The following is a 27808-nucleotide window of genomic DNA, read 5'->3' as shown; positions in this document are numbered from 1 at the left end:
GCTTAGAAGATCTTGTACTGCAGAAAGGAGAGAGTAGTGAGTCTGAAACCGGGTAAGTCGAATGGGGAAGGCTGATTAGGCAGCCACTGGCTGGCTGGAAGCACCTAAACCTCTTTCTGTAGGCAACTTCAGTAGCAGTATGGCAGGGTGGGGGTACTGACCTACCTTACAGCACTGGAAAGCAGCAGTAAGACCAAAGTTACCATGTGGCTACTTAAACAATAAGAAATTAGACAAGACCGGACCATTTTTATAGAACTGTACAGCTAGGCTAGGTTTGTTTTATAAATAAAGACTTTTATGCACAATGTCTCTTTATTTTTCCTCTACAATATGCAGAAATGCAAGACATTTCAAGTGCTTAAATTAGCAAGCTGATTAGAATGCAGCACAGCGAATTCTTCACAATTCAACAGGCTCTTTACCTCTCCCCCACCCCCATAAAGACAAGAAGCAAGTGGAAGATTACAAAACACTGACAAATACATTACCAAAATGTAGTCCTGTTTTTTGAAGGATGAGATGAAGTTAGTATATCAAACATTGCAGTTAATTGTTGGTACGTTATGCATGACTCAAGCTTGAACTACACTAATGGAATGCAATTAAGCATATTTTTCATACACAAGTCATTGCATGTCTAGTTTCTGGAACAATATTGCTGCCACCCCAACTATTGTCACCTCCAAAGAACAGTTAAAGCAACAGCACAGAATACGCAAATTAGAGAGCTTGACTTCTGCCTTTTAACAAAAACGTGTAAAAATCAAATTAAAGAAAAAACTTGCATCTTGCTGCTTTGTTGAAAAACAATTAGTTTCCAGAGACGATGTAAATTATTGATTCTAATCTTATTTTTACCATAAATTACTCAATATTTTGGATCAAAGGGTAATTGCCCCAATTCTATTTCAAGGTTTGCCATGTGTCTTCCATTAGTGCGACCATGTTTGTGCCATTTACCTTCTCTTTTATTACGGTGGTGGTACTTCTGAGCTTGTTTTTCATGTCTGGAATTTTCAGTTTGTGTAAAAGAAGGCCTTTTAGGTCGACTGCAAGGAGTAAACAAAAGCTTATTACTATTCTTATGAAAGCATATCTCTAAAAGCATTTTGAAACACAGTTACATTGTCAACAGCTTTTAACATCCTGAGGGTGACTGAAAAGAAAAAGCAGATAGTTCTATGACGTGGTCCTTTCTCTTGTAAGCAAAGTAGGGGTCAGGTTGGTTTGTTTAAGTCATCAATAAGCTGGTGTGTCTGAAATAAATGCTTTATAAAAACAACACTGCTCTGCAGCTGGGTGCCCAAAGTCCATTTTAGAATAAAGCCAGCGAAGCAGCCGTTTGATTATCCCTGCTGTGGTGCTCGAGTGCACTCAGTCTATTTTTCGGTTACTCTATTACATTCTGCTGTATAAAAATAATGAAAACTACGGGCCCTTAGGAAAGCATGCTTTGTGTGAACGTGGGCAATTCAGAGGCTGTCACGTACAGCAGGCACTTTATACAGTGAGGGGGCACTGACAAAACACCTGCTCACCTGCTGCAGTCTTGGATGCCATCCCATTATACTACATGCTGTTCTCATATGACTAGCAGCTCTAGCCTGCTAGGTTAAGGTTATTTTCATCCTCAGTATCATACAAACTCCTGTAGAATACTATCAATAAATGAATTTTAAATTCTGTTTTTCTGCAAACTGAATTAAAGTACTCAAAATTAAATATTTAATTAAAAATTAAAGTTCATTTTAGTAACAAATTAGTAAGAAGTACCTGGACTATAAATAAAAAAATAAATGTCATGTGTTTGCCAAAACTACACATTAAAAAGGTCACTTAGTAGTTGATAGGAATGTCATCCTTACGGTTCAACTTTTAATTAGAGAAAGTACTACCTCACATAATATTTAATAACCTCAAATTAGTTAAGTGTTCAGACTTACTGCTGCAGTGAAACACATGAAATAATAAATAATACAAGGCCAAAAGAGAAACCTGTCTGAAGAACTGCACCTTGATTGAAATACTAAATGTGCTTTGCACTGAACACCAGCACAGGGAAAAGTTCTATTACGGCTACTATGGCTATTATGGCTACAAGGCCAACATCTCGTGTATTATAAATATAGCCAATTTTGTAATAGCAATGATACTAAAAGCCACAAAAAATATATATATTTTTATAAATATATATATATATACTTAAAATATATATATATTTGTAAATATATATATATACTTAAAATATATACATGTTAATATATATAATATTAATAATATATATTAATACATAAATGTTCCAGAAAGAGCAAGTTACACACAATTTCTTAAGGCTGCTTGCTTAATTTTCTTTCACCAAAGCCTATGCAGTAGAAACAGTCCACCCAATCTAGCTCCACGATCGCATCTAGCGTACCACACCTGCTCTGCAGAAGCCCCGAGAATACTGGAAAGTAACAGAGAAAACAATTCATGCCAAGAACCTTTTTGAGCAAGTCTGAGTAAAACGTAGTGAGGGTCAGGATCTGCCGCTTGAGCAGCACTGCTCCGGGCATACAGTCTAACTCGGTTTTACACTAAGCTACAAGAGAGCAGTGGAATTCCTGAAAAGCCATCAGGAATACCTACCGGAACAGGACTTTGAGACTGCTCAAATATATCCAAAAACCTCATTCAGGGAAGGACAACAAGGAAGTCCTAGTTAATGCTGCTTCTGAGCTAGTTATTCACTCCAGCAGGCAGGCAATCGTAGCTGCTCCATCTAATCCTACTTGCAGTTACACAGTTTTCTAAAGAACTCAGTAGAAATATTAGGTTGTGCTCTGTACAGTGGAACTGTAGTGCCTCCCAAACTAATGCCCCCCCAATTTATATAGAAGGACCTACAGATCCACTTTATGTAACACAAGCTAGTACTGCCATTGAGTCCTTCAAAAAATATTTTAGCGTGCACATACGTATATACACATATACATACACCCTATTAGAACAAGGTCACTAGTTGCCTTTACAAAGACTACTTCATTTTGTTAACAAGTTCAGGAAACATAGAAACAAACCTGGGTCCATATTGGGGTAAATTATCATAATGAAAGTAGTATCTGTAGATGTATTTGTCCAAATCCTTGAAAACCTTTTCGTTATTATTTTGGTATTCCTTCATATCTTCCAGGTAGTCCTTGACATCATTAACAAAATCAGTGAACAGCATCTGGTCATGTATAAATACCCCATTATGAAAAAACTTATTGATGAAGTTTTCTAGTTCTCTCCAGTGATGAAAGTCATGTACAACTTGTTGCAAATACTTTTTCATTAGCCGATGAAATTCATCCACCCTGATAGGATCCGATGCACTGTTGAAGAGACTAATGAATTCTTGATGAGCACATTCAAAAATACCAGAGCAGCCCTTTAGGACAAACTGATGTCTTCTATTACACAAAGGATCATGGAGACACTTCTGTGAATCTGTATCTTTCTCAAATGTTGTATACTGATGTTTTCTCCCATCTTTGAGCTCTCTTGGCATGCTAGCTCCCCTGTCCTGCATGTGCTTCAGATTCTCATAGGAGTTATGTTCTCGGTAAAAAGTTCGAGCTTTCTTGCTTGCCTCATGTCTTTTATCATTTGACTTCTTCTTTTCATCAAAGATGTTCTTTGTGGTATCCTTGAAGTGTCTGAATGTAGACTTTACAGAATCTGAGAATTTCTTCAGGTTTTCTTTCACTGCTTCTTTAGCCTGCTTAATCTTTTCTTTATGGTGTCTTACAAACTCTTTTGTGGAATTTTTCATAGCATCGAAAGTTTCTTTAACAGAACCAAAAAATGATTCCTTTGATTTCTTTTTAGTCTTACTTTGCCCTTTAGCACGTTTCCTTTGTCCCTTTTCATTCATTTCTTGTTTTTCAGTTTGGTCTTTCACTTCAACATACAGCTTCTCCCATAAGTCAGAACGTTGTTGCTCAAAGTTCAGCTTTTTTTCTAGTTCTGCGAGTCTTCCTCGCAGAGTTTCTATTTCTTGATTTTCTCTTAACGCATCATCGTCAGCATTGTCGGGTGTTTGACGAGAACTTAACTGTTCCAGTTCTTTTTTTAGAGCTTCTGTAACATGACGTTCTTTGTCCAGTTCTCTCCTTAACATCTGTGCTTCTGCAAAGAGTGTTTCCTTCTGCCTAAGAAAGTTGTGGTTTCTTTGCTTTTCCTCTTCCAAATGTTCCCTTAGTTTCTGATTTTCCATTACAATAGACTCAGTGCTGGTACCTTTATCTTCTAAGTTTCTAATTTGTTGTCTTAGCTTCCTTAATTCTTCCTGAAGTGAGGCCAAAGCTTTTTCTTCCTTCTCTAGAGATTCTCTTAAGTGCTGATTTTCTGCAGCAAGACTCTTCTTTTGAGATTCAAAGGATTTCTTCTCCACCTCAGTAGAGGTCAAACATGTGGCAAGATCTCCTTTGAGTGACTAATACAAACAATAGGAAAACAAAAATACTACAATTAGAATTGTTGCCATTTAAGCTAGAAAGATGAAAGACCAAGGTAGCCCAGACTGAGGTTACTTATCGTTTTGGATGCAGTGACACAGATGTCGCAGCAAGATGCAAAAATAGAGCCAGGCTGTTTATCTCAGATACACACACACAAACACTTTCTCGGCAACAACGACCACGTGAGAGACTCCCCCTTCCGACCACAGGCCCTCACCCCTCGCCTCTACTGGTTTAACTAACTGAAGGATGGCAAACTGGGAACATTAACTGATCCACCTTAAAAATAAACAAAAATGAGTGCCTTTGCCATTGATTTATGTTCAGGAAACTGGGTTTAGAGATTACAAAACAAAATACAAGAGCAGAAGCAAGGGCATTCAACAGTTGAGGCAGAAATTCAGGAACTGATTTGAACCAAATTTGCTGCTGAAAATGCACATTCATGTAACTATATCCTAACTCAAAAGGATCTCCCCACTCTCTTGGCGTCCTTGACAAACTCTAGATCTAAACATACAGAATTATATATAAATGCTATCAGCAACATGAAAGGAAAAAAAAAAGACAGGCCCACACAAAGCACTCCCTAATCTTCTCTCTGAATGCTCTAACAGTACAAAACTAAAAGCACAGGTTAAGTATTGAAATAAACTAATAAACATTGCCAATTTAGAAAGCAAATCCACAAAACCTGTAGGTTTAACCTCTAGTAGGCTTTTACCAGCGTGTTCCACTTCAGCTGTCTTCACTAATGGCAACTGATGTCACAAGGAAAGACACAGTCTCTGTGTCCGGATAACTCCTAGACTACATACATTAATAACATTTTATTTAAACACATTCCAATAACAAATTAGATCAAAATACCAAATCTTTGTCACGAATTCAGGGGACATTAAAAAAATACATTTTCAGAAAGAACTTACTACGGAAAAAATGTAATGGATTTGTGTGATAATTGAATTTCAGTTTGTGTAAATTACACACATAATGACAGAATAACCCAGTGACTTCCAGCTCAACTTGTACATACCCCCACTTTATCTCCTGGCCCTTGTTGGCACTGGTAAAGGTCATCTTTCATATCCTTTAATTCACGTGTCTTTGTCACCAGCTGCTGACGTTTCTGGATCTGTATTGTACCTACAAAGATAAAAACTTTCTTTTGATAGTCTGACTTAAATTAGTAGTTAGAGGAACAGACAAACAGACAACTTCATTTTCAAAAAGCATGCTTACCCCGCAATTAGTAACTGTTTAGCTGCAACAAAACAGAGATTATAAAACCAGATTGTTGCACACTGATTCTGTTTCTTCTAATGATAAATAATTTCTCAAACAGAGCCAAAAGTTTGCTTTTCTTTGATGATAACAAATGAAGAATTTTGGAACAGTACACAGAAATCAGTTAGACACAAACCAACAGAAGTTATGCAGGACAGAATGTGATTTTTTGGTGGTTGTTTTTTAGTAACACACAAGACCAGGATAAAAGAGAGACCATTAGTCCGTGCATTATCCACTCCAGAACTGCAAGTTTTACTTCTAAGTAAAGTTACATGAATAAGAGCATCTTCACGCAGTATTTAAACTTCAATGCCCAAACACAATCGTTACACACTGCTCACAAACCAGCAACTATTTGCAGGCCCTATCTGGCCAGTCGTACCCACGAGCGAAGGCTGAAGGGTAAGCTCATCTCCTGTCTTTCAGCCGTCAAATAAGGGCTGAGACACACTATTTTTCTGAAAAAAATACCTTCGTTGTACTAGCCACTGATTCTTTCCATCAGGTAAAACTGCTTTGCTGGTACTTCCCTACCGGTACACATCTGTGAATACGAACACCGACCGAGTTTTCATTTCTTCGAGATTCTCTTGAATTGAGCCGACAGCAGATGGCAACAGGTTTTATATATTTCTTTCAATACCAATGCAGCATATGCAGAATTCTATTTCTGTATTTAAAGGGGGCTGCATTATTAAACGTAAGAAATTCTGTAACTACTATTATACTGAAGAATTTTTTGTGCTCTCAGTTTCTGTCTGATGTTCTCTCAAGTATGTACTTAAACACAGACAATGCTCTATTAAACCAAGTTGAACCTCAATAGTTCAATTCAGCTACAGGAAAGCAACATTTTTACACCAATTATTTTAAGTTTGCAGAGTCCTAATAAATACTTATTGGAAGCAAAGATCCTTGCATAAGTGAATTTAAGTACTCTGACAGTAAACTTCTTTTTCATTTTTGTGTTTTATAGGTACTTTTGAAGTCCTAAGAATTTAACGACTGCTTCTGAAAATTCGTAATTTTGTGTAAAGGGGTCATGTGGAGAGGAACCTGGATTATAGAAAAAAACACAAACTCTGTTTTCTCTCCTTATCAAGAATCATAATTTAGATACAGTAAGCAAAAATCACATTTGGCAGCACAGAAAATGTAGCAAAGACACTCAAAATGCACATAATGAGGTAACTGGTTTGTGTTTCCAGCTGGCACTCTAAGTCACATTATCCTTCAGATTCTTTAAGTAATCTACCCAAATCCCTAGCACGGCAGCAATGTTTCCTTTTGCAGATTCTGGTTACAGAACAACAATACATCTCTGAATGCCCGTAAGGAGACTCTTCTGGCCGGGGCGCTTCCTAACTTGAGCTCTCCAGCTGCCCTCCTCCACACCTCTGTCCTAGAACATCACAGAGCCAGGCAACTCCTTGTAATACTGATTAGGAAACAGTTATTGATTTAAACCTAGTCCTAGTTGCTTCCTACATCCTTAGAAGTCTCAGAGGGGTCCTAGAGCTCTGTCTAAAGGGAAACCACTGTCCTGATACTGACACACCACTGCCCCCCAAAACCAGTAATTTCAGAAAAAGTAACCCTTGTCAATCGTCTTACATGGCAATTGGTCTAGCACTGAAAGACTGCTGTGGAAAACGTTCATTCCAAGCCGAATCACAAAAATGCTAAGCAGTCCTCTAGGAAGATGGATTTCTCTTTGCAGGTTTGTGGGTCTTTTGAAAAATAGAACAAAAACACGCAGGAAGATGGAAAGCAGGATTTGATTTCCTTTCTAGTGGTAGAAAGATTAGTTACCACATAACCATGAAGATCTTTCACTTGAAGAGGCAGAAACTAAAGCCCCGCCAAGCTGCCTTCTTGCTGCTGAGAATGCTGTCAGCACTGCCAGCGATGACAGTTTTTATTTAGAAGTACAGATTCAATGGATGAACAAATCAAAGTGCATTCATTAATAAAGATATGACCCTGAGTACATTTCCAAAAGCTGTTTCTCATCCATAGATCTCAAAGTCCTTTAAAAGGATAGTATTTACTGTTAACCCCAATTTAAACACCATAAAACGATTAACAGAAGTGAAACCTCAAGTTACCACCACAAAGCACTATCAAACATCGGTCTAGCTGTTGTGCTCCCCACTGCTCCTAGCACGCCAACACCCGTCAGTTAGGTTTTATACAGCTACTACTAGCGGTAGCTGCTAAATAAATGACTGGATTAGTTATTCCTATAATCCTGCATACACGAGTAATTCTTAAGACCTGATTTTTTTTTTTCATGTAAGTATGCACACATATATGGATGTGTTTGTACACATCCACACTCACTATTTAAAAAGAAAATCTGAATGCAAGCACAACATCCACAGTACATCACTCGTGACTCTTACCTTCAGGTTTACCTAAGAACAACAACAACAACAACAATCAGAGTGGAGTGAAGATTAGTATAAATCTCAAAACAGATGTCAAAATTTAGAACCCTAAAAATTAGTCAAAACCAAATCCAACTTGAATCATATTCCCAGTCTCAAATGGAATCATAAGTCTTCTTATGAAGGCACATTTTCATATGAAACCAAAACTACTCAGGAAAAATTACTATTAAAAATAAATGCCCTCTATCATTTTTATTGGAATACATGTATCGTAGAAGATCAGGACTGCACAACATAGATTTAGATCTGCAATGAGTTCTGCTGTTTAGTTAAACGTAGTAACATGTACAGGAGGTAATGCTAAATGTAGTAACATGTAGAGGAGTAGAAAAGCCCATCTCATCAACAGGTGGCCAGAGGATTGGTGTCACCGTCAACGTTTTGTTTTTTTTGACCATGGGGCAAACCTCACGGTACCTGGTCTCCTCAAATCAGATGGGCTTCATCTTCTAGGAAGAGCAAATGGACTATAGCCCATAAGTTGGCGGGGCTGATCAGGAGGGCTTTAAACTAGGTTTGAAGGCAGAAGGGATTGAAACTGGGCTCTCCAAAGATCAGCCTAAGGATGGAAAGCCTGAATTAAGAGTGAAATCAGCAGCCCAGTTGAAGTGCACTAATGCACGCAGTATGGGCAACAAACAAGAGAAGCTGGAAGCCATCGTGCAGCAGGACAGCTATGACACAGCTGCCATCACAGAAACATGGTGGGATGACTCTCATGACTGGAGTGCTGCTATGTGTGGCTACAAGCTCTTCAGAAAAGACAGGCAGGGTAGGAGAGGTGCAGGGGTGGCTTTATATGTTAGAGAGTCTCTTGACTCTGTTAAACTTGAGGTCAGCAGTGACAAGGTTGAGTGCCTGTGGACCAGAATCAGAGGGAAGTTCAACAAGGCTGACATCCTCGTGGGTGTCTGTTATAGACCACCCAACCAGGACGATGGAGATGAATTATTCTACAAGCAGCTGGCAGATGTCTCAAAATCGACGGCCCTTGTTCTTGTGGGTGACTTTAACCTGCCGGATATCTGCTGGGAGCTCACTATTGCACAGAAGAGGCAGTCTAGGAATTTCCTAGAATGTACAGAGGACAATTTCCTTCATCAGCTGGTAAATGAGCCCACCAGGGGCAAGACCCCGCTAGACATACTGTTCACAAACAGAGAAGGGCTGGCGGGAGATGTAGTGGCTGGAGGCCGCCTGGGGCACAGCGACCATGAAATATTAGAATTTTCAATACTCAGAGAAGCAAGGAGAGCCATTAGTAAAACCTCTACACTGCACTTCCGCAGGGCAGATTTTTGCCTATTCAGAAGCCTAGTTCAGAGCATACCCTGGGAAACAATGCTTAAAAACAAGGGGCCCAGGAGGGTCGGACACGCTTCAAGCAGGAGGTTTGAGAGCACAGGACCGGGCTATACCAGTGCGCCGAAAGGCTGCCGGCGGGGAGGACAACCGGCTCGGCTAAACAGGGAGATTCTGAATGAAATCAGAAATAAAAAGAGTTCAGTGACTGTGGAAAAAAGGGCTGGCTACTTATGAAGAACTTATGAAAATGGCTAGATCATGCAGAAAAAAATCAGGGAAACAAAAGTGCAATTTGAAGTTAATTTGGCTAATTCTGTTAGGGATAATAAAAAGTCCTTCTTTAAATACTTTAATAATAAAAGGAGGGGCAAGGAAAACCTCCATTCTCTGTTGGACTTTGAGGGAAATACAGTTAACAAAGATGAGGAGAAAGCTGAGGTACTTAATACCTACTTCGCCTCAGTTTTTACCAGTAAGACAGGCGGCCCTCAGGACAAGTGGCCTCTGGAGGTGGTTGACAGAGACAGGAAGCCAAACAGCCCCCTTGTATTCCAGGAGGAAACTGTTGGTGACTTACTGAGCCACCTGGATCCTCACAAGTCATTGGGACCAGCCGGGATCCATCCTGGGGTGATGAGGGAGCTGGCAGAAGAGCTCGCCAAGCCGCTCTCCATCATCTTCCAACAGTCCTGGCTCACTGGGGATGTGCCATACGATTGGAAATTGGCAAATGTTACCCCAGTCCACAAAAAGGGCTGCAAAGCTGACCCTGGCAGCTCCAGGCCTGTCAGCCTGACCTCGGTGCCTGGCAGGGTTGTGGAGCAGATCATCCTGAATGGAATCACACAGCACGTTCAGGATGGACAAGGGACCAGCCCCAGCCAGCATGGGCTTAGGAGGGGCAGGTCCTGTCTGAACAACCTGATCTCCTTTGATGATCAGGTGACCCACCTGGTGGAGGAGGGGAAAGCCGTGGATGTGGTCTATCTGGACTTCAGCAAGACCTTTGACACTGTCTCCCATAATATACTCGAGCAAAAGCTGGTGGCCCACGGCTTGGACAAGCGCACTCTGCTGGGTTAAGAACTGGCTGGAGGGCCGGGCCCAGAGAGTGCTGGTGAATGGGGCCGCATCCAGCTGGCGGCCAGTCATTAGTGGTGTCCCCAGGGGTCAGTGTTGGGGCCAGTCCTGTTGAACATCTTTATTGATGATTTAGATGAGGGGACTGAGACCATCATCAGCAAATTTGCTGCTGACACCAAGTTGGGAGGGAGTGTGGACCTGCTGGAAGGCAGGAGGGCTCTGCAGAGGGATCTGGAGAGACTGGAAAAATGGGCCAATTCCAATGGGCTGCAGTTCACCAAGGCCAAGTGCTGGGTCCTGCCCTTTGGCCACAACAACCCCCTGCAGCACTCCAGGCTGGGACAGAGTGGCTGCAGAGCAGTCAGGCAGAAAGGGACCTGGGGGACTAATGGACAGGAAGCTCCACATGAGCCAACAGTGTGCCCAGGCGGCCAAGAAGGCCAATGGTGTCCTGTCCTGTATCCAAACCAGCGTGGTCAGCAGGACAAGGGCAGTGACCCTTCCCCTGTGCTCTGTACTGGGGAGGCCACACCTGGAGTATTGTGTTCAGTGCTGGGCCCTCCAGTCAGGAAAGAGATTGAAGTGCTGGAGGGTCCAGAGAAGAGCAACAAGACTGGGGAAGGGACTTGAACATAAGACCTATGGGGAGAGGCTGAGGGAGCTGGGCTTGTTTAGTCTGGAGAAGAGGAGGATCAGAGCTGAGCTCAGCACTCTCCAGAACTACCTGAAGGGCAGTTCTAGCCAGGTGGGGATTGGGCTCTTCTCCCAGGCATCAGCAATAGGACAAGGGGCCATGGGCTGCAACTCTGCCAGGGGAAACTGAGGCTGGAGATTAGAAAGCAATTCTGTGCAGAGAGTGGTCAGGCATTGGAATGGCTGCCCAGGGAGGTGCTGGACTCACCGGCCCTGGAGGCTTTTAAACTGAGATTGGCCATGGCACTTAGTGCCGTGATCTAGTCAATGGGCTGGAGTTGGACCAAGGGTTGGACTGGATGATCTCTGAGGGCTTTTCCAACCCAGTCTATTCTGTGATTCTATGATTCTGTAATCTGTGTAATGCTTAACTTCAGGGAACACACTGAACACAGAAAAATTGCTGCTGTCCTGGATTCCCTAAACCACTCTGGAACTGCACGGACAACTACAGCGTATTTTTCTCCACTGGAGAAAGAAAAATATTGATACTATGAACTCCTGTAAAAAACATGCCTTGCTCTTACATTTACCAGATAAGCACATATGAGACAAAAGCCTGAAATCGCTCTGTGAAGGCTGTCAGGAATGCTAAACACTACCACAAACTTATTTCAAAAGAAAAGATGTGCAAAATGAAGGGTACACACTGCATTATGAGAACAACAAGAAATTTCTATCTGGAAGGGCAACAGAAAATTAATTTCTTTTTATTTACTTTAATTTTAAAGTGGCGTATATTAAATACAATTTCAGCACCGAAGGGCCTATGTTATCCATATATTAGCAGTTGCTTTTTCGCATTTTTAGGTTTAGATTGTTAGCAGAGAACAAGAAAAAAAAAAAACAATCAAGAGTCACAATAAAACGGTATTTGTTATGCAAGATCTTGATTTTGTGCATTTTATTTTCTATGAACTCACCATAGAAGTGTCCAAAGCCCATGCTGATTGCAACTACCAAAGCCAGGATGATGCATCTGTTAAGGCCACTGCCGAACTGGCGCCTGTGCTGCTCTTCTTCGCGAGGTTCAGACTGGGGTTCTGCAGGTGACGCACCCTCAGCCGCGGAGCTGGAGACCAGCCTCTTCCTAGCCCGACGTTTTCGCACTGTGGGGCTGGACTGGTTGCCAGTTTCATCACTGCTTGATTCATCATTGCTAGCCTGAGACGGAAAAACTGAAAGACAACAACAGCAGTCTTCAAAATGCATTAATTGGTGCTTTAGAACATCAATTTGGGTACCCAAATCCATCATGTTTATGCAAAATGTATTTGGCAGTTATCTTACAGAACATTAGCAAAGCAAAATAAAAATCCTCAATGTGATCGGTAATGCTGGATATTACGCAAGGAATGCTTGCTCTACAAAGTGAAAAATTCCTTTTTTTTTTTTTTTTTTAAAAGGAAAAGATAGAGAATCAACAAATCGGCAAAAAAAAACCCATATGGCTCTTGCCTATACCTTATCACTCACTCATTAGAAAGTGTTTCTTTCAGACAATCCTGCCTCTTAAAGCACCTACATGTACTGCCTCTGCAAATACATGTGAAGTAGATAGGTTAAGAATTCAGTTTTCCTTCTCTTACATATATTGAGACTGAACTAATTAATAACAATAAAGCAAGAGAAAGACTTGCTTAAAGAAAGCCTCCTAAAAGACAGACATGGTTCTATTATCTCAAAAAACTTCATTCTGTGATCTACATGCAGCTGCAGACAAAATTCCATTAAAGTTCCATTAATGTAGGTATTACAAATATCCAAACAAACTTTTGCATTGCAAATTTATTTAAATATGTAATTTTGTTCACTTTTAATATCTGCCATATACCACCTTTCAACAAAGCCCTTTTCAACCACTACTGCACAGGAAGAGAACTACTTGGGCGCTTCTGTGTTTGTCTCTCTCTAACACTCTGAATCCAAAATGCTTCTGTTACCTGGCTGTTGTTTGGAAGATTGAATCAGCCAAGACTTGATAAGAACAAATTCTAACCATAAAAAAATATCTTCTATAGCATTTTTGTAAAATAGTATTTATGATACCACTTGTATGCTCATATTCCTATGGCCCAAAAGCCATTTATTCTACCTGGGAAAATAACAACAGAGCTGTATTAGCAGTACAAACGCCTGCTGCATGTACTGTAAATAAGCTTATACAATCCAGTATATAGGTAATGATTATTTAATCTCCCTTGCTTGAATACATCATTTTCAAGTGTAAGGCAAGTATCAAGAGGAAGCAGTAGCAGGGTGAAAAAGCAGCTTTCAAATGTCTGTGTTCACATGCCTGAAATAGATGCAACGTGATCAATGAAGCCTCCAGCACATGACAAAGTGCTCCTGCTCAGACAGTTCTAAATGTGATGCCCGCAATTACACAATGCTAACGCCCCTTCTAGAAATATGGTTGTTCATTCTCGTATCAGAGATCATCACTCAAATATAAAAAGACAAACACGGGGGTACTGTCCTTGAAAATTTCAGAGCTGAAAATCATTTGTTTGAGCAAAGCCATGCACACACCACTGAACAGACAAGAATGCCAAGCAGTGCTAAAGGCATTACCAGTTAAGATTCTTCCCTGAAAATAAATTCCAACTGCATGGAAGTGATTGTATCAACCCCAGAAAATATTACCAGTTAGTATCTGGAATACATGATACATATCTGATTTCTGACTCTGTGGACAAGCATCAGGTCAGACCAAGCAGATGTTGCAACAAGGTCACATCACTTCAACAGCTACTTGACATGCAGATTAGCAGATTCTTAAACCCAAAACCCAACAACAACACAAACAAAAACCAACAACCACCACACAGCCACCAGACAATCGGAAAGCAAAATCAACAAGCTGTGAGGCACTTAGAGGCATTCATAAGCACTTGCTGGCAAGTTGTCAACAGCATTACACTTTGAGGCAAGAATGACATCGCCTTACAGCTGCTCTGCAAACTCAGTACAAAGCTGTACTCTAACGTTCAGAGGACGAAAAGGAGTATAAATGAAACAAAGTGTGAGCACAATACCAGCCTGAAATTCTAGCTTCTGCTGTGATTTTGAAGTGTCGGGTCTACAATGAAACCCAGGTGAAGTAACAACATCAGTTGAGAATTTCATTTTCTTTGACATTTCTGCACAAACGCATCTCAAGCTTAGACGCAATTTATTTCAGCATTTGAGCACTTCTGCTAGTTCAGTTAATTCACCAGGCAATACTAAAACATTTCTGTTTGTGTGGTGAAGACAGCCTAAACAGGAATTAGTTTGCAAGTAAAAGCGGCAGAAAATCCTTGTAGAGCGTTTTAGTATCTACATGAGGAAAATCTGAAGCTCATCCTTTTCCAACCCAACAGAGAACTCAACAAGAAGTAGATGGCAAAGATTTCCATTGCCAAAAAGTGGCATGAAAATTTTGACTGCTAAAACTTTGGCATTTAAAATAAATGCAAAAGTACTCCAGGCATTTTCTGTACTACTTGGTCAATCACATACACAGCAATAAAGACCATGTTGAAATCAGCTTAAGATAGAAGGAAGAAATTATTTTTCCCAGTCACACATAGATTTGGAATCCAACAAGAACCATTCATTTAAATGGTCAAGCATACATATTAAAATGTATTACAAAGGTTACTGATGCCCATTCCAAATTTACATGTAAGCTTAACATTTTTCAAAAAAGCAAATAAACCACCGACAGTTTAGCTGAATTCTTCAGTGAGGATGGGCTCTCAGCATCTGTATGGAATATCACTACTATAAGACTAAGTCAAATTGCTACTGATAATTTTAACAGCACTCCATGCAAACTGTAAGCAATCAGCTTTACACAAGCTGATCAAATTTAATCACACCACCTTGGAAAGGAAGACTGCGAGACACATGCTGTTTCACCTCATTTCCCCATCCCCTCACACAATCAGGAATCTTCCTCAACTTCTCCAGCCAACTGACTTTTGTGCACAAAACCATGGGAGGAAAAAAAAATACATTTTTAGAACTCAGTCCTAAAAGAAAGTAAACTCAATTTTAAATTAAAAATTAAGTCAAGTCATCCAGAAGACAACAGTTTTTTTATGAATCATCACTGGTCATAAGTGTAATTTTCTCATTCCAATGGATACTATACAGAAACATGAACATTTAATGATAAATAGATAAAGATAAAACAGTATTTTAAGAAAAATCTTGCCCTTGTAATAAACTTACTTGGAAAGGTAAAACTCAGTAACACAAAACTGTTATAGAGGATAAATAGAACAGAAAAGACTACAAATAAGCAGCCAAACAGAATGAAAAAGGAGGACTAGAGAGCTAGAGAAGAGTAATACAAGAGTAAATTTTTTCTTTTAGTTTGAGTTCGTTGGTTTTTTGTTTGTTTTTAATTAGCCAAGTATTTATATCTTTCCTCCTGAATACTATGAGTTGCATTTCTGACAAGTAATGAGAGTATCTTAAATGCAGCTTTTTCCAATACGTGGCAGATAAAACTGACACCAGAGGCAATGTCGGCCCACAGATGAACGAGGTGGGTGCCCTGGTGACAGAAGATGCAGAGAAGGCAGAGTTACCGAATGCTTCTTTGTCTCTGTCTGCTCTGCCGGGGGCTGTCCTGGGGATCCCGCGCCGCTGAGGCCCCAGAGGAAGGCAGGACAATGGGGGAGTTTGCCTGGGCTGATGAAGACTGGGTTAGGGAGCAATTAAGTAGTCTGGACATCCATAAATCCGTGGGTCCGGATGGGATGCACCTGCGGGTGCTGAGGGAGCTGGCTGAGGTCATTGCTGGACCGCTCTCCATCGTCTTTGCCAAGTCTTGGGAAACGGGAGAGGTGCCCGAGGATTGGAGGAAAGCAAATGTCACTGCAGTGTTCAAAAAAGGGCAGAAAGGAGGACCCGGGTAATTATAGACCGGTCAGCCTCACCTCTGTCCCTGGGAAAGTGATGGAACGGCTTGTCCTTGGTGCCATCTCAAGGCATATCAAGGACAAGGGGGTCATTAGGGGCAGTCAGCATGGCTTCACCAAGGGGAAGTCGTGCTTGACCAACCTCATTGACTTTTATGAGGACACAACAAGATGGATGGACGGATGGATGGATGGATGGATGATAGCAGAGCGGGGGACGTGATCTACCCTGACTTGAGTGAGGCATTTGACACACATCCTCACAGCTGAACTGAGGGAGTGCGGTCTGGATGAGCGGGCAGTGAGGTGGACTGGGAAGCCCTGAAGGGAAGAAGCCAGAGAGTCGTGGTCAATGGGCACAGTCCAGCTGAGGCCCGTATCCAGTGCAGTGCCCCAGGGGCAGTGCTGGGGCCGGGATTATTCAAGATATTCATCAGCGATTTGGACGAGGGAACAGAGTGACTGTCAGCAAGTTTGCTGGTGACACTGAGCTGGGAGCAGTGGTGACACTGGAAGCTGTGCTGCCATCAGAGACTTGGACAGGCTGAGAGCTGGGCAGGGAAAAATGTAATGAAATAGAACAAGGGCAAGTGCAGAGTCTTGAATCTGGGCAGGAACAACCCCAGGTGCCAGTATAGGCTGGGGAATGACCTATTAGAGAGCAGTGCAGGGGAAAGGGACCTGGGGGTCCTGGGGACAGCAGGGTGACCATGAGCCAGCACTTGGGCCCTTGTGGCCAGGAAGCCAATGGGACCTGGGGTGGGTTAGAAGGGGGTGGTCAGTGGGTCAGAGAGGTTCTCCTGCCCCTCTGCTCTGCCCTGGGGAGACCACACCTGGAATCTTGTGTCCAGCTGTGGCCCCTCAGTTCCAGCAGGACAGGGAACTGCTGCAGAGAGTCCAGCGCAGCCACCAAGATGCTGCAGGGAGTGGAGCATCTCCCGTGTGAGGAAAGGCTGAGGGAGCTGGGGCTCTGGAGCTGGACAAGAGGACATTGAGGGGGGACTCATTCCTGGGGATCAATATGGAAAGGGGCAGTGTCAGGAGGATGGAGCCAGGCTCTGCTGGTGACAACCAGGGACAGGACAAGGGGCAATGGGTGCAAACTGGAACACAGGAGGTTCCACTTAAATATGAGAAGAAACTTCTTCCTGGTGAGGGTGTCAGAGCCTGGCCCAGGCTGCCCAGGGGGTTGTGGAGTCTCCTTCTCTGCAGACATTCCAACCCGCCTGGACACCTTCCTGTGTAACCTCATCTGGGTGTTCCTGCTCCATGGGGGGATTGCACTGGGTGAGCTTTCCAGGGCCCTTCCAACCCCTGACATTCTGGGATTCTGTGTGATTCTGTGATATTCTACGTAGCTACGAAGGCAAGCAAAAAGTTATTGTAGTCATTCTGCTATTAGTCCTCATGGCCCCAAAAATCAGTTCTCTCCCAGTTGCTAGTTATTTATGCCAACTCTATAAAAGTGAAAAAAAAGCCAAGAGAAAACCTACAATTATTCTATGAACTAAAAGTCACTTTAATTCTCTAAAATACTCTAGAAATTTACTTTCTATTTAAAAATAGTGAACGCTTAACAGAAGAGAACGCTTTCAAATAAAAAGATTACAGAAGTACATTTGGACAAGGTTTTGGAGTTATGGCAACTAGAGTTGTCCTAGAGACTGCAAATATTTGGACATATACTCAACAAGACCAATATTTTTTCTCCTCTCCACACAAAGAAAGGTTCCCTAAGCCAAGATTTTTTTTTCCCAGTGACATCTTTGCATACAGTTGCTTAGTAAATTATTGCTCTTACCAGTTTCTAGATGGGAAAATGCGTATTGACTGCTAGAGGAGGAACCCATGTTAAAATCGTCTGAACTTGGAGCTTCTTCACCATCAGCTGGAGCTTCCTCCTGACTTTGAGTTTCTTCTGGTTTTGGAGCTTCAAGCGTAACTATGTCAGAATCATCGCTAATAGTTCCAATGCAGGATCCATCATCAGGGATGTTTTCATTCTTTTCCTAGGGAAATGGACAATGTAAAATTTATTCAGATACATGTAACATCTAGTAATTTTTTAAATAGTAAGAATTCTTAATGCTTTAAAGAAAAGGAAAAATCAGTATCTTCATTTTGATGCCTTCAAAACATTGCCTGGCATTGTCAGATGGGGCTTACAGAAGCACCTGAATAACATAAGGTTATTTACCTCTGGAACTGTCTGAGTTTCCTCAAAAGCAGAAAGAGTATTATCTACCACTGGTATTTCTCCATCAGTGTTGCACTGAGCTATATAAATAAAAAGAGCAAAAAACAAACATTGGCACTAAAACCAGTAACTCAACAAATTATGCCCACTCCCACCTAATATTAATATAAGCATAATTGTGACAGCTTTTTATTATCTACTCAAATTAGGGAAAGTTTTCTAAAAATACTCAATCTCATTTTCAATATCCCTCTAACAAACATCAGAATCCAAATTGTCATTATGTAATACAGTCATGGAGGAGACTTAAATTCAAATGCACAAACTGACCATAAGGCAAGTAACCTATAAATAAAAACCACAGTTAGATAAAAACCAACACTACACTGTAAGCTGATACCACAGTACTCCTGTATGCTGGGGTAATTAAAATATTTTCCAGCTAGTTATTGGAGTTTGAGCATCTACTCCTCTTTCTACAAGGAGAAGTTACGAATTTGGAAACACAGCCAAGCTCAAATTTAGTCAACTAAACACTGAACCTGTCAAGTCTGTGTTCTCATACCAATATTAACAAATTCAGTCTTAAATTTAGTAATTAAAATAAGTGGATTTTCATTATATTAACACCCACCAGACTTACATTTCCAACTCAAGAAATGCTAACACAGTGCCACAATGTCACCTTACAAGTGTAAGAGCATTGATGGCTCCTTCCAAATGACTCTTATTTGGTCTATGTCATTATTAAATAATGTTTAAAATAGAGTTTATCAAGACCACTTCTAGAAACTATTTTCCAGCAACATCAGTACATACTATTCTATAACACATCTAAAGTATTGACAAAATGAAAGCTATTCTACTAATTTTCTCTATTTCAAGAAAAAATACTTTCATAAAATTGATGACTGAATATTTTCCATGACACTGATGAAGGAAGAACTTTGACAGAGGCCTACAAAGTGTGCACACTCTATTAAAAATACCAATTTTGTGGAAACGCTACAGGCACCTATTTTATGGAACTGCTGCTCTTTTAACATCTAACCTTGCAAATCAATTGGTTGCTCCTCTTCTTGCAAAGAAACATATTCTTCTGAAACAAACTCATGGTTATCATTTGTGCTTCCATTTTCTGAAGTCACCGTCTCTATGTCAGAACCCTGGAGTTAAAGAGTTTTAAATGAACATCACACTTATTGGGGTTTCCATCAGTAAAGGAAAAGAGTTACAAAGGAAACGGGACATTAATAATAAAAACAGAAGAGAATAATAAAAACCCTTAAAACTGAAGAAGAGTTTAAGCAAAAATAAGCAAGAGAAATACCAAGTAATTGAGAAGAGGGAAACAACTGATAGTCTGTACCACTTATGACCATGATCAAAAAAAGGCAGAGGAGGAAAAAGGCAATTGAGGCCTTAATTAACAACTATGCTAAGCATTTTAAATAATTATTTTCTATTAGCTTTATTAGACCTATTTATTAAACACAATTTAAAGAAACAAAAGAGATTTTCAAATGAGTTTTGAGTATGGGATCTAATTCTTGCGCATATGTCCATACGTTTTATGTAAACACACCACTGCCTCCCCCCAAAAAAAATGGACCGTGGGCAGCACCACCATGAAATCCAACAAGTACCAGAACCAGGAAAAATACATATCATTCTACTCCATCTCAATTCCTGTCAGCAAATGTGAATGGCTGTTTTAATAGTACATCTCTGACACCAGGAAAACAAACATTTATCCCATCTCCAAATTGGATTTCTGTGTTTAATCCAGAAAGGAGCCTCAGTTCTTGGTCAGCTGCCAGTCCGCAGCAACCTCAGCCTGAACCAGAACTGAAGACAAACAATGCTCAGAGGGCGCAGGGCACTGCAGGCAAGCAACATGGTTAACAGCTCTAAATATTTGATCTTCACACGGTGATTTTTGTTTAAAAGAACTGATGGAACACAAGTAAGGTTATTAGAAAACTATAAACATGCAAAACATAATTGAAAAATACTAAGTCATGCTGATCCATAAATAACTTGTGCTGTTTTTGTAAACAGAGATAGTTATTTTTGTAACAGCAGGTGTGAAATTACAGTAGTAGTAATACTTCCAGATCAGTTTCCCTAGGTGCTCGTTTCAGGACTCAGGCAAACATGTATGTTTTTGTTTTGAGGAAGAGACTACTTCAGGAAAATCAGATACCTCAAAAAGAGTTGCATAAGATACATTCTGCAATCACATTACAAAGCTATGTTCCTTTTTAAAAGGCTTTGAAAATTAACTGCTTCGGCAATTTAGCAAATACTTTGTATTTCTTAATTTTGACTACAAAAGCATCACAATTTGAATCACAAATGTTTCACATAAATTCACCATTCACTTATAAGTAACTTACTAAAATCTGAGTGAAATCTCATGAAAGAAAATTATTTGTATATATACAATATACACAATATCTACGTATTTTACAAAATTGCTCTCTGGTGTAACAGAACCATTACTTTTGTTTCTTAAGTTGTGAAGAAGAACGAATAACCAAAATTTACTTTGCCCCAACGAAGCAAACATCAGGAACGGAGCTTAAAGCAGATTACAATGTCAGCTGAACAGCCGGCGGCCAGGCTGCGGACACGGCCCGCTGCGGCCGCCCGCCCGGCCCAGCGCCGCGCCCCGCTCGGCCCCGCTCGGCCCCGCCCGGCCCCGCTCGGCCCCGCTCGGCCCCGCTCGGCCCCGCTCGGCCCCGCTCGGCCCCGCTCGGCCGCCTGAGCGCGCCTCCTGCTCCTCTTTTGGTGACAGGATTCCTAACGTGCCATCCGACACAAAACAAGGACAACAGTTCCAACGATCTCTTAAATATCGCCTTGCTAACAAAAGAAATGAAACGATGACCCAACATTTATAAGACACAAACCATATGTCTTGCTTTTGAAACTGAACTGAGTTTTCAAAACTTAAGTACAATCAAACGCCTGCAACGCGCAACGGCTTGCTTTCCAAATTACCTAGATTTGCATTATAATCTGCAGTGACTATTCCCTCTTTTCCTGTTCCTTGAAAATGTTTTGGGGCAGGAAACAAGAAGATGAAGACAGCCAATATCTGAGTGTCATTCCAAGAAAACAGTTAACCCAATTGCTCTGAGGATTCTGGCTCAACAACCTACTCACTTTATCAGAAGGTGCTAAATGCTTAAAAAACACAAACGAAACCAAACCATACCACACCACACTCACACACCAACCAAGATCTGAAGTGACACAAAAATCCGGAGGGCTAAAGAAGAAAAGTACAGTGGAGACCCACACTAACAGGTAGGGCCCTGCAGAGTTTCTGAGCAACTTAAGGCCTGCATTGTTTACCCCAGCGGAAAATCAGATACGGCATTAATCTTTCCTAACTTCAAGTGTCTACACTCGAGCAAATTGTTGAAGGCACCTTTACAATCAATATAGTCAGTGGAGTCAAGACAGCACGTCACTTGATCAAATATAAGTGTTGACCTTAGCATAAAAATTATTGCTCTCCAGACTCCATTAATTGTATTGATTTAATCTATACAATGCAAACTTAGAAACCAACATCAGATTCAAATGCCTACCCTGTAGACAACGCCTAGGCAACAACACATTTCATCCCAACAGACCTTTTGTCTCAAGCTTTATTCTACTAGGAATTAAAAATTACTTTTGTTTTAATAAAGCCATAGTCACTTTATACAACTAGTCAGACATCAGAAGATGGGAAACAAACACACAAATTAAACCAGTGCACACAAACATAATAGTGACTTTACAAAGAGTTTTACTCCAAGACTTGAACAAAGAATGAGGGAATTCTAACATTTCATTCCGAATAAAGGTATGACTAAGAAAGGAAGCTATAGCAGAGATTGAAAAATGGACAGAAACACAACTGAGGCAACACAAATCTGATGGATCACCACACATCAGTTGAACAGGTTTTAAGAAACAAGTATTTTGAGCCATGATTCCCAAACTCACAAACTTTTCTCGCAGAGGCGGCGGGAGGGCTGTCAGGGGAAGGATAGTGGAAGGAGGTATGGAAGGAAAAGGAGAAATAAATTAGCAATGCACAAGCTACACAGAATGTCAACGTTTTCGGGAAAGATGGCACACAGGAAAACACCTCACTAAAATTCTAGCAATTCTCCAAAGTAAAACCTTTGGAAAAAAATTATTTTAAACAACAAAATCTGTACCAGCTATAGTAAAGGATACACATTTTTAAAGAGCAGTTTTACGTTTTCTTACTTATAAGTCTCTCTTCTCTATTCCCTGTTGATACGCAAGACCAATATAAAACAAAATTACAAAGCTGAAATAATATTTTACTGCATATGGTCAGTCTTAAACAGAAGAATTTTATTAATTGGAGATTGCGTACCTCATGATTGATGACAGTCCAGCCACAAGATGAATCACTGTCACTGGAATTCTCAGACATTTTCAAAGCACGCTGCAAGTAAAAGCAGGTTCTTTTAACACGTCAGATTTAAAATTTCTCTGTAGCATCATCAGTTAAGTCATGTTGCAGTAGGTAAAGTAATTTCTGAATTGTTACATGCACAGGAACTACAGTTCATTCAAGAAAAACACCTTTTTTTTTAGAGAAGACACAAACTAGGATCTGTGGGAACTGTCTTCAAGTACGGGCAAAAAATAATGTTTCATGTTGCTTTCATTCCTTTCAAGTACTATGGAAAATGCTGATTCTGAAGAAAACTGAGAGAGTACCTGGAGGGTACAGAAACAGAATGAAAAAACGGAAGCGTAGCTTTTCCTTGTCACAGCAGTGCCCGAGGACTCTGCGGCTGTTTGCAGAGCTGCCTGGCTGCCGCTGCCTGTCTATTATCTCTCCTGTACCAGGAATACAGAGCATTCATTATTGTTACACATTCAGATTATTTTTTAAAGTTCTTAACTAATGGAAAGACTTAAAAATAAATATAAATATCTAAAACTGTTAAATAAAATTTACTGTACATTTATCGGGGGGGGGGGGGGGGGGGGGAGGGGCGGACACAAAACAAAGCAAAAAAACCAACCAACCAACACCAACAAACAACCTTCCCCAAACCAGAACAATGTCCAACCAATTGTGTGCTACGTTATACATTCAATGTATTAAAACAGCAAAAGAAATAATGGTTCAATAAAGCTGTCCATTCATTCATCTTTTTATAGAAAAGCAGAGAATTCTGATAACTTCAGACATCTACTTTATCTCCCACAACTAATTACTTCTGGTAAGAACACAGAGAAAAGCACCTATTCGCTTAAATTTATTTACTCTCTATTATTAATCCTGTCTTTACTCCCAGTTTGTTAACACACAAAATATACAGAAACATTGAATTAGAACACCTAAATATGCCACTGTGGCTAGTAATTGGAACAAAAAACAACAACAACAACAATCAAACTTGCAATTCCATTTAGCTTTCTTAAAAACCACATCAAACATTTGTCTGATATCTCTGCATTATGGTAGTTATCATGTTTTGCTAATATAACACTTTTTCCTCATCAACTTCAACTAATACAGTTGGGGTTCCTCTGTAAAATCACAACTACAGTTTATTAAGCAAAAATAGTCACTAACAATCGACTTAGGTTTCAGACTTACAGAGCAATAGGATTTCTACCTAGTATAAAGCCCTACTTTGAATATGGTTGTAACTTTCCTTTAGATCTTTTTCTTCCTTCATTGGTGTTTTTCCTGGGATCTCAGCTAGGGAACATCAGGGCTGTGTGTGGTTGGGTTGGGTTGGTTTTGTTTTGTTGTTGATGATTCTGGTTTTGTTATGCTTGTTTGGGTTTTTTTAATCATACTGTATTCATCTTAGTTTTTTTCAAATTGTGCTTTTTTTTAAAATCGTACTTCTCCAATCATCAAAACAACTAATGCCCAAATGGTCAACACTGCATTCCCGAGTTCTCATGAGACAATAACATCTGCTTGCTGCCATCAAATTGTTTTAACGGGACCAGGCGTTCAGCAGCAGCATTCCTTCCAGAGGAAGGCAACGACCAGCACCAGAACTTGCCACCTATCAGAAGCATCACTGGATATGTTGCAAGAACTGCACTGGTCATCTGAAATTATCTTTCGAGAATTCTATTCAGCATAAAAACATTCCCATTTAATTATTCTACAGTTCAGTCAATGGTGCAATCATAAGAGTACCAAAATTTATAGTAATTAAAACCCAAGCGTTTTGCATAACAATAAAAAATATAGTTTGGGGCAAATATAGTACAGGCAGCCCCGTCCTTACTAGTGAGTCTGATCTCCAGTGTGGAAGAAATTCAGGCTGTGGCTTCATGACATGGCAATTCCAGTTTTAGTGCATCTCAGTGCTAGATGTAAAACAATGAAGTCACATAATGCAAACCCTTTAACAGGGAAAAATAAAAGAAATCTGTTGATACAAGTGCATTTACAAATTTTGAAAGGGCAAGTTTTAACAGCAGAGACTGTGCTGGACACCGTGGCGCCTGTCTTCCTCTGGCCAGCTCAGCATTTCAGCATGAGCCCCGGCTAACCCCACAGGAGTGCCGTGCTGTCCCTGCTCTGCCCAGACCACAGACTGACAGGTGACTGAGCACCGCATAAAACCAGTCCTACGGCATACACAGCCATGGCCTCAGGCTCCAGAGAGCGCTAAACATCTGTCTTCCCAGATGAAAGCTCCAGGACCTAACTATGTAGGTACCAGCATAATAAAAAAAAAATAGTAAAACAAACAGAGGAACAAGCAGACAAACAATCTTTATTTTCTGTGACTTGCTGACCTTGATAAATGGCCTTGATTTGGAAGTTACTTATCTTGTATTCAACCTGAATATTATACTAATACTGCATATTTAACTGAATACAGGTGACCAATCTTCAAAACAGAAAAGCTTCTAATATCAAGAAGAATGGAATAGAAAAGAATAATTACAAAATCATTAAGGTTCACAGGCAGAAATGTTAAATTTATCAAAGATGACAGACTGACAGATAGATAGGCAGACAGACAGATAGGCATCAGACTGAAGGGCATCTCTAGGATGACTATATTCTTACAAGCACATTCAGCATACACACATGTGTGAAACGGTTATCAAAAGTAAAGTATGTTATAATTAGTTAGCTCTAAAAGAAAAAAGCTTTAAGAAAAAAATACCTAGGGACAGCATTTCCACACTTCAGTCATCAGCTAAACACACGGAGTCATAACTAAATCTGCAGGCCCATCAAGTCCCTACAGTAAACCGAAACACAGAAGACTAATCTGAGCCCAGTGGCTAAACTGACCTATTCACAAAATCTTCCCCAGCTTACATTCTCTGCCATCAAATGACAAAAGACACACGAAGGCTGAGGAGACGTGCTGGATACGGCTGACACAGTCAAGTTGCTTTGGGCAGGAATTAAAAAGACATGAAGCCTGCAGCTTCCTAATGAATTAAGATGATGCTGATGAGTTCTAGTTCAACAACAGCAGGGATAACTGGAGGATACAGCAGAGTATTCCACATCTTCTGTATCTTCTGTATGTCAGGCCAAGCCAGAAGGGAAGATAGAAAAAAAGAAAAACACATCCCGCACACACAGCTTCACTTGTTTGGCTTCTCACTAAATACCTTCAATGCCACTATTTCCTAGAACAATTGTACAGTTCACTTTCTTCCATATTCCAGTTTAAACTGCAAAGCTGATTCTAGGCCCACAAATGTCCTACACTCTCAGTGACATCTCCTTTTACATTTCCATCTAGACAAAATAAATATCGATCATACTCAGAATTCAATCTGTCTGTATTTTTGTTGGGAGGAGAAAGGGATCAAGGAATCAGAAATGTGAACTACTTTCCTAACCTTACTAAAATGCAAACCAGAAGCACAAGGTGTAAAAGTTTTCAGCTGTATATACTGTTGATAACATAATACCAAGTTATCCCATATATCTATATAAAAATAAATAGGAGATGCCACATCCTATTTATCCACCATGAAGCTGAATAAATACGAGTCTCAGAAAGAGTAACTATTCCAATCTAAACAAACCCATGCATTCTTCCATCTTAAAAGAGGATTTCCTAGCCTACAAAAACCTCAATAAGCATTGACAAAGATGAAGAAGGCAACCATGGGAATCGGTGTTCTTTAGAGTTTGTTGTGCTGTCATTCCAAGTAAAAACTCACAGTTCTCTTCTACAGCAGCTTCTTTGCCACACAGCAGAAACAAAAACACATTACAGTGGTATCATACTTCAGGGTTTTCATGCAAGCTTATTATTTCTACTAAGTGGTATAATTTCTTCCCCAAAGTACCATTCTTCGTTATGAATATATTTAGCAACCCATAAAGACCGTCTCCTTATTCTGATTTCCACAAGCCAAATGTGGCTTCTAAAAGCCCCAAGCCCCAAGCTTCTCCCAAGCCGGGCACTCCGTGCTCAGCAGGTGTCACATCACACCTGCCGCAGAAAGCGGCCCCGGGCCACAGCTCCGGCAACAGAAACAGCCGGCACAGCACACTCTGCGCCAGCCCGGGCGGAGGCGGTGAGGAGAAGGAAGCTGGCAACCGCCCGCGGCCGGGCCGGCACGGCGGGAGCGCCGCCCGCGGGGCCCGCTCAGCCGCCCCGAGACCGCGCCCTCCCCGCAGCGCCCCGGCTACTCGCGCCCTGCGGCCAACCGGGGCCGCCCCGGCTCCAGCGCCCGCGGGTTCGCGCCGCTGCGGGCGGGCCCTCCGCGCGCCCGGCCCCGCGCTGCCCGGGAGGCTGCGCACCGAGGCCAGGCCTGAGGGCGGCAGCCCCCCGCAGGCCGGTCTCGCCGCCTACCTGAGCGCGGCCCCGCGCGGACGAGAGGCCGCCGGCTGCGGCCGCCCGTGACGCCGTCAAAAACAACACCGGCCTGCCCGGGCCGCGCCTGCGCACGGCGGGCGCGCCCCGCAGCATCCTGGCGAGCGTAGTCCGCGCCCCGGCGCGGCCCGCCGGCCGGCGCGCCCGGCCCACTACAGCGCCCAGGGTGCACCGCGGCGAGCGCCCGCCCCGCCCCGCCCCCGGCGCTCCCGCTGCCTTGGCAACGCCGCGCTCTGCGCGCGGGCCTGGCGGCCGCGGAGCCCCGAACGGCGGAGCCGGTACGGCCGTGTCGGGCTGGGACACGGCGGGACCGCCGAGGGAGGGGAGGAGGGCGGGAAGGACACAGGGGGGGCCTGCGGGCCGCCCGGTGGCGGTGCTCGGCCCTCGGGGTGGGAGCTCAGCGGCACCGACAGCGCAGGGAGCTTTTTACAAGCAAGCAACGGGGCAGCCGGGTCTGAAGGGACGCGCTCCGTTACATGCAAATAACGCTTGTACTAAGGGAAACAAA

General features: G+C 41.7%; 1 protein-coding gene across 8 annotated transcripts; it reads right to left on the bottom strand.

Annotated features, from left to right (window-relative positions):
• Positions 1 to 39: 39 nt before the first annotated feature.
• On the bottom strand, positions 40 to 27403 carry CCPG1 (cell cycle progression 1). Of its 8 annotated transcripts, XM_080350923.1 has the most exons (12): positions 27280 to 27333; positions 24727 to 24808; positions 23183 to 23305; positions 22833 to 22904; positions 19476 to 19590; positions 18425 to 18504; positions 18029 to 18236; positions 15181 to 15276; positions 12235 to 12489; positions 5524 to 5633; positions 3063 to 4462; positions 40 to 1052 (listed from the first exon to the last, which is right to left on the bottom strand). In XM_080350923.1, the coding sequence occupies exons 4-12, from the start codon at positions 22890 to 22892 to the stop codon at positions 872 to 874; spliced, it is 2505 nt and encodes an 834-aa protein (XP_080207049.1). In that variant the 5' UTR covers positions 22893 to 22904; positions 23183 to 23305; positions 24727 to 24808; positions 27280 to 27333; the 3' UTR covers positions 40 to 871. The 8 variants fall into 8 exon arrangements, with proteins under 8 accessions (XP_080207049.1, XP_080207050.1, XP_080207051.1 ...); XM_080350924.1 differs by lacking the exon at positions 24727 to 24808 and having other exon boundaries at positions 27280 to 27370; XM_080350925.1 differs by lacking the exons at positions 24727 to 24808; positions 27280 to 27333 and adding an exon at positions 25621 to 27102.
• Positions 27404 to 27808: the final 405 nt, after the last annotated feature.

This window comes from Nesoenas mayeri (assembly GCF_963082525.1).
Source record: "Nesoenas mayeri genome assembly, chromosome: 11".
Classification (NCBI taxonomy): Eukaryota; Metazoa; Chordata; class Aves; order Columbiformes; family Columbidae; genus Nesoenas; species Nesoenas mayeri.
Note: the sequence above shows the minus strand (reverse complement) of the source record. Positions and strands in the feature narration are given on the sequence as shown.